Source organism: Aptenodytes forsteri, unplaced genomic scaffold (assembly GCF_000699145.1).
Source record: "Aptenodytes forsteri isolate BGI_AS27 unplaced genomic scaffold, ASM69914v1 Scaffold69, whole genome shotgun sequence".
NCBI lineage: Eukaryota > Metazoa > Chordata > Aves > Sphenisciformes > Spheniscidae > Aptenodytes > Aptenodytes forsteri.
This window is the reverse complement of record NW_008795885.1, coordinates 2619849-2627384: the sequence shown is the minus strand read 5'-3', so window position 1 is coordinate 2627384 and position 7536 is coordinate 2619849. Positions and strand designations below refer to the sequence as shown.

Sequence of the window (7536 nt, the reverse complement as noted above, 5' to 3'; positions counted from 1 at the left end):
AGAGAATTTGGGAGTAAAGTTAAGCCTGGGAAGAAGGGAGGGGTGGGGCGAAGGTGTTTTAAGGTTTGGTTTTATTTTCTCATTACCCTACTCTGATTTGATTGGTAATAAATTAATTTCCCCAGGTCGAGTCTGTGTTGCCTGTGAGGGTAACTGCTGAGTGATCTCTCCCTGTCCTTATCTCGACCCACGAGCCTTTCGTTATATTTTCTCTCCCCTGTCCAGCTGAGGAGGGCAGTGATAGAGCAGCTTTGGTGGGTACCTGGCGTCCGGCCAGGGTCAACCCACCATGTATAGGCAAATAGAAAGACTATATCCAAGCTTATGCTGAAGAATTGGAACCTGTTTTTCCAAAGCAGTCCACACTGAATTTTCCAGTAAACTAAACAACATGGAAAGGTTCTCAAGGTTCTGTTTCACTTGCTTATTTATTTATATAAATGTGAATCTCACTTTGTTAATTAATTCATTGTCTGAAGTTTTGGAGCATAAGCACTAAGATTCCTTAGGAACTCTCTAGGAATAAGCATAGCTTAAAAACAAATAGTATGCATGAATTCTTTGGTGAGAGAACTATAATCTAATTCCACTTCTGGTGAGCAGCTGTTCAATCCTTTAATTTTCAGTAAGTAGTGGAAAGCTAGCAGCATTTAAATGGTGCAAAAAACCTGAAGTGTCTTTATGAACTGTTCAATAGGGTTTCTCCAAAGACACTGTTAACATTTTGCACTAATGGCATACTACTTCGCACGCTAATGGCAGGAGACAGCACTCTATCAACTGTGACCCATGTTATTGTGGTAAGAGTCCTGTTGTATTTCATGTGAGGTGGAGCAGTATGTACTACTTGTTAACTGGAAGATGAGATCCTAGTTTTCTTTATTAATTTGATGAGCATTTAAGGTGTTTTTGTTTGGTTAGAATCTGAATTAACTTCAAAGACTTACTGAGTATTGTAGCACATATGTTTGTTTTTTGTAAAAGTATCTTATTTTAGGTTCGTGTCAATAATTAATTAATTTTGGAATCATGACGCAGTTGTGGAGGACAGAGCTGTAAATTTTTCCAAACTTCCTCTGTCAGAAAGCAGAAAAGCCTTAGGGAGGCTTATGTAGATATGATTCAATGTGAGTGTGTCAGAATTTCTTGTATCATGTACTTTTTTTAGCAATACCAGGTTTGCAGTCCATGTGTTTGCCCAAATGTTTTCAAGATAATGAGTAGTCTAATTTTCAGCAAATTATTTAAGTGTGTTTGTTTATGATTATGTGAATATTCCTATTGTGGAGTTTGTTAAGTCCGTAGAACCAGGATGTTTAGTGCAAGATTAAGTCCTCCACTGCGGAAGACAGGAAACTTCATGATAATTTTAGGTGCCTGCCTGTTTATCAAAATGGAAAAAAGTGTGAGAATGATTGTCTTGACTTCAGCCTAAAAATGTTGTATTTGGGTCCCTGCTTCATAAGCTCATAATATAAAACAAAACAGAAGAACACACCAACAAAGATCATTAATCAGTCATGTGCCTTAATTGATGATAAGCTTTGTGCATGGCTTAATGGATCTAAGCAATCTAACTTTTTCCTGATTATGTGGTATCATACATTTCTTTAAATGTTCATCAATTGTGAACTGAGAATTTATTAAAATAAGATTTGTGGTTTGTGTCATTATCTTGAAAATGAGATTCAAATACAAGAATTAGAAAAGTCTCAGAAGTTCACTTTAACCTCTGAAATCAAGGTATATGTGGCTAGTGCATTACCAGTACAGTCTGCTCTGTTATCTTTATAAAAGTTTTTGAAATATTTTTTGACTTTTGGATAGCTTTTAAAAAAATCCTTACTTAAACTAGACTTACACATTTTAATGCATCTGTAATGTACCAGCAAATTATATATTTTAGTTTTTAAAAAAGTTCTTATTTGTGAAAAGTTATAATCTTGGATCTGTGATGTTTATCTGTTGTGGTTTTTTTTTTTCTTTTGTTACAGGATGAAGTACATGAGAGGGATAGGTTCAGTGACTTCTTGTTAATAAAACTGAGAGAGATGTTGCAAAACCAGACTAATTTAAAACTAATTATTTCTAGTGCTGCTCTAGATGCAAATCTCTTTATTAGGTATTTTGGAAGTTGCCCAGTAATACACAGTAAGTATTTATGTAAAGTCTTAAATCTGACTGTACCTGCCCTAGGACTTACAGATCTTATTAAGCTGTAGCAAACCATTCTGAGTAAGGGAACATGGTAAAAATACTGAGAGTTACAGCAATGCCTGTTCTTTGTTTGTTCATTTTTGTTGTTTCTTAACTATTTGTACCTACTTAAGAGTGAAGTGTTTTATCACAGGGAGTTCTGTAAGTGCAGGGATGTCCTGGCCCCCAACATGTTCAATTCAAGAAGCAGGAAAAGGTTCTTAAAGTGCTGATCTCCATGGTGATATAGACCCTAGGATCTACAAGAGTGTGTTATATATTAATTCCAGTAGATTCTAGTTCTTCAGGCCTCACAGAGATTGCTGCTGGTTACTGGATGAAACACAGATAACTGCACTTGGTCACTTTGGAAATACAGTCCTAGGCAAACTGGGTTTTCATGTTTTAATCACATGATTCTTTATTTTAAAGGAAATCATTAGCTGTTAATCTAGGTAAACATTGAGAAAAGACATGGCAATTTATGTTAATTTATGTTCAGACTCAGTAATCTGCAGTTAGATAACATTCAAATGCAAAGAAAAGTTATCATTGTTGCTGTTTTAATTTCATTTGACTGGTCTTTAGTAGAGGTAAAACATAGACTCGTGGGAGATGCTCCCCCCTCTACCCTGGCTAGCAAGTTTTCTGCATCGGTGACCTCTTCCGGCACCTCGCAGTCCTCTTCCTTTTTCAACAGTGATGTCTAAGTATAATGTGTTTTGAAAAGAAGTTTTTAAGAGAAATGCTTCCTTTTCAAAACAATCAAGTAGACTGTCTGCATGTCAGCCTTTTTTTAAGAAGCTTGACAGTCCCAGGACATGGGTAGGATCACTTTCTTTAAAATCTTCACTACAAATCATGGGTTTGTTTTAGTGAATGTTCCTGAAAAAGAAATCTTTTTTTTTTTTTTAACAGATAGAAGTGTTTATTTCTAGTTCCCAGTTCTGAATTTCTGCCTAATAAAATAAGGCTTGCAGCTTGTTGGAGGCAGGAATCTGGAATTTACACATGATTTCAGTGTTTTCCAAATTTTTTTTTGAGAGGGGAAACTTCAGTTATAATTGTTGTGTGGCTTTCCAGTTTATTCTTCTTGTAGCTTCCTGTTCATTTAGATCACTATGTTTATTCAGGAAATACTGGTGACGATCTCTTTCTCCAGTTTACCTCAGTGGTTATTACATACTAGTCTTCACAGGTTAATCACAATTGAAAAGACACTTTCCTTTTTCCATTTTTGAGAATTTAAGAATTAAAAGAAGAGGGTTTAGATACTTTGTTTGTTAATGTCATGAAAAAGATTTGATCCTCTTTCAACAATACAGCTGACAAAATCCTGACCACAGAAACCAACATTTTGTGGTTGTGGGTTCCTGCAGTACACAGAGTTTGTGATTAGTGGTGGAAGACTTCCTCCATGGCAGCTTCTAAAATTATGTGAATTGTAGCTTGTTCTTTCTGAAGAAAAGTCCTAGGTGATTTAAACTCAACAATGGCAAATGTCTGCTGAGGGACTGGAAATTAAAATCTAGAGATTTTAATTCTTCCTGTGAAAAAGAGTCCTTTAATGTCCATAAATAAGGTCTAGAAAACAGTGATATTGAAAAAGAAATCAGGGTAAATTATTAGGAGATAAAGACCATTGGAATGTTTCATTTATCAGGAAGTATTCAGTAAAGAAAGCCAGATTGGCTGAAGTCACTGAGGAAATTGAGAGAAGTCCATCTCCTTATATACTTCTCATGGAAAAAAAAGTAGTAATTACAAAGGTGGCAATCTGCTTGTGGGATCTTGCATTAAAGCTGTGTTAGTTGCTGTTATATTTTGTAATCCAGGTGGCAGTCTTAACAGTGAATTTTTTTTTGTAACCCTAAACAAAAATGGCTATTTTCTTTTTCTCATTTTGATAAAATTGCAATTAATAACTGTCAATCTTAGGAGCATCTCTTGCTATAACACTTAATAGAATTGAAGAGGTTAATGAGAAACAAGGTACCCAGCTAGCATTTCCCTTTTGAAATGTCGTTTTGTTTTGTGGCCCAATAATCTTAAGAAAATAAACTCCAGTGAAGGTACTTTTATAAGACTTTTCAAGTAAAGTAATAATTCCTTAAATCAGGCCCTAATAATGTTTAATCACCTTTTTGTGTCTATAAAAATGCTTTTTTTAAAATTAAGATTGTAAATTAAGCTAGGGAATATCTAATATTTTATGAATTATTTATACTTTCAGTACAAGGAAGACCTTTTGAAGTTAAAGAGATGTTTTTGGAGGACATTTTACGAAGCACTGGGTATACAAACAAAGAGATGGTAAAGTACAAAAAAGAGAAGCAGCGAGGTTCGTGGACTTCTTAATTGTTAGGGCTGGCAATGAGTCTTATTGATTGAACAACTAAATAGGATGATTCTCTGTTAAAATTTCAGTGTCAGAATATTAAATGAGACATTAGATGACAGCAAGTATCTTTAAGCTCTCAGTGTTTACATTATTGAAGTAGATTATGTAACTTTAAAAAAATATTTTCACTTTCTTTTAATGGTTGCATTCCTTTTGCTTTCAGTTGATAAATGTTATATTTTTTCTAATTATTATGGAGTAGAATTGTATATAATTGGGGGCTTTGCCCACATGAAAACTGAAGAAGCAGAAGATACTATGTGCTGACTTTAATGGCTGCACTTTAATATGCATCCAAAAGAGGGCACGATTTTATACATCTTGCACAGAAGTGGTTCCTATTAGTAACATTTTTCACTGCATTCTTCAGACATGGATGTATTTAATATATATAGCCCAGAAGCATTAACACACTTGAACTTAATATAGTTGTTTTTCAATTGTTTAAGTAGATACATTGTTTGAGAAGTTTTCCTGACAACTGAAGATAATAATCCTAGTGTGTATTTAAAAAAAAAAAAGGCAAAAAACAAAGCTATAACATGCAATCCTAACTGTACGTTTATCGTGGTGCTCAGCTCTGATCACTGTGGATAGAAAAGTTCAGTTAAGGCCCTGGTGTCTTCTACTGTTTCTTCTACTTGTACACAAAAATCAGTTGTTACGTGCAGGAGCTATATCACTTCTCTTCAGTGTTTCACTTCTGGATAAAGATCTGGACTGAGAATTGTGTAGAAAATACTTACTTAGGAAGCTCGTTTGAATGCAGTAAGTTGGAATACTGGAGACTTAGGGGGTTAAGCACCCAAATGTTATTTTTTTAGCTTGTTCTTATAGCAGATGTTTGCAATGGTGCACTTTGGGTGCCCTTAATAATATAATTTATATTGGACTGGTAACAGCGTTCTAGATTAAATAAAAGAGATTGAATAGGTAAAACTTTGTGGCTTACTATTTTTTGTAACTGAAAACAGTGAATAATTAAGATGACTGTAAAACTTTTTTTGGAAATACTTTATGCATTCTAGAAGAAAAACAGCAAAGCACTCTTACTGAGTGGTGTTCTGCTCGAGAAAATAATAGCAAACGGGAATCTCAGAGACAAAGATCTGTCCCAAATACAACTGAAGAGTATAATCTGTTGGATGATGGTGGTGACACAGTATTTAATCAACTGGTAAGTTTTTCCTTTTGTTGGAAGAGGTGTTTAAATCTGCGTTATATTATTCTACCCTTTTACAAACTGTTTTCTAAAGATATTACTCGTGTAGAGTTTCCAGAAGGATATTAATATATTTTAAAACATGATTTTTTTTTTATTAGCATGAACTACTCTAGCTGAAGTGTGCTTTTCAGTTATGATGGTTGTACATAACTTTTGTTTAGATCAAATGGCTAGATTGCCGTTGTTTAAAGTACTTGCATATGACACAATAAATGCTTTAACTGATACCTGAATGCTGTATTTCTGGTTGTTACTTGGAAAACTAACTGTTCAAATTCTTCATGTCTAATATATGAGAATAAAGACAACTCTTCGAAGAGATTAATCTTTCAATACTGTTTTTTCTCTTCAGACTGAAAAAGATGCGAATTGCCTTGAACCGTGGCTAATAAAAGAAATGGATTCTTGTCTTTCTGACATCTGGTTGCATAAAGATATTGATTCCTTTGCTCAGGTGTTCCATCTCATTTTAACTGAAAATGTCAGTGGTACGTTTCTCATCTTACTACATAAGGGAAAAAAAACCCCCACAAAATGACTTGAATTTGTGTCTGCTTTATCTCCAATTTCAAATGTTGTTACCTTTGAATTCTGATGCCTGTTGAAAAAATGAATAGAGTTAGCAGAACTAATGACTTTTGTAGTTACTTCTTCTTGTACTTGTTTTGAAATATTGACAGACGTTATAATATGTTTCTAAAATAGTGTTAAATTCATATATACTGACTGGTGGGATGAAGAGAGGAAACAAATTCTCTTTGGGCTGGGTTTTGAAAGTCATACTACATTTAGATGAAAAAGTAACAATGTTTGTATTGGTTTTGCTGATTTTTTTTTTTTTTTTTTTTTGGTACTTAGTTGATTATAGGCACAGTGAAACCAGTGCAACTGCCCTAATGATTGCTTCAGGGAGAGGCTTTCTGAGTCAAGTAGAACAACTGATCAGTATGGGAGCAAGTATCCACTGCAAGTCATCCAATGGCTGGTAAAGACAGACAGATAAACTGAAAGATCTATTTATTTGTCAATATACAAATGAGAAAGAAATCTCTGTAACATCTAAACTAATTTGCTAACTTATCAGATTACTGTAAGCTCTAATAGGTTCTGGCAGTCGAAGTTTCTAACTTCTGTTTATCACATTGTTTTCTGTAAATTCTAAATTGAATTCTTAATTAAACAGTCTCGAATATGGGATATACACTCTTGGTTTCAATGAGTCTGATTTAACACACTGGTTAGGAGAAAAATTGGAATCTTTCTTACTGGGTTGATTGAATTAGACCCAAAATGTTTGGTGATTCTTATTTTGAGAGAGTAACCTATATCGGATTTAAAAATAGTGTATTACAGGTGCAAAGATCTTTGCTGTGTTATATCTGTGAATATGTTGTATCATGTAAAAATATTTGTGAATCTGTAAAAATTTAGATTTTTGTGGCCATGAATTGTGTCTTCATATAAACGGGAACTATAGTAAATAATTGTAATATGGAAAGATAAGAATTAGGATTCCAGGGGTCTGATATTTGGTGGTACTACTTGAAAAACTTGAGAAGGAATGCAGTTTAAAAGGAAGACAGAGTGAACTGCATTGTGAGGAGGGGAACTTCCGTAAGACATCAAAAAGCCCAGTATTTTCACGCATTTTGCAGAAAAAATGTCTGGGGTGTGACTTCTCGGGATGATTTAAAGGAGCTAGTAAAGGGTACTG

The 7536-nt window shown here is 34.2% G+C and overlaps 1 protein-coding gene across 1 annotated transcript in view; it reads left to right on the top strand.

The window, feature by feature from the left end:
* YTHDC2 (YTH domain containing 2) overlaps positions 1–7536 on the top strand; it is a 37130-nt gene that overhangs the window by 9852 nt on the left and 19742 nt on the right. The window contains 6 exon segments of the mRNA XM_019473368.1: positions 698–800; positions 1995–2151; positions 4430–4537; positions 5626–5774; positions 6175–6310; positions 6681–6807. Coding sequence (XP_019328913.1) covers positions 698–800; positions 1995–2151; positions 4430–4537; positions 5626–5774; positions 6175–6310; positions 6681–6807 — 780 coding nt within the window.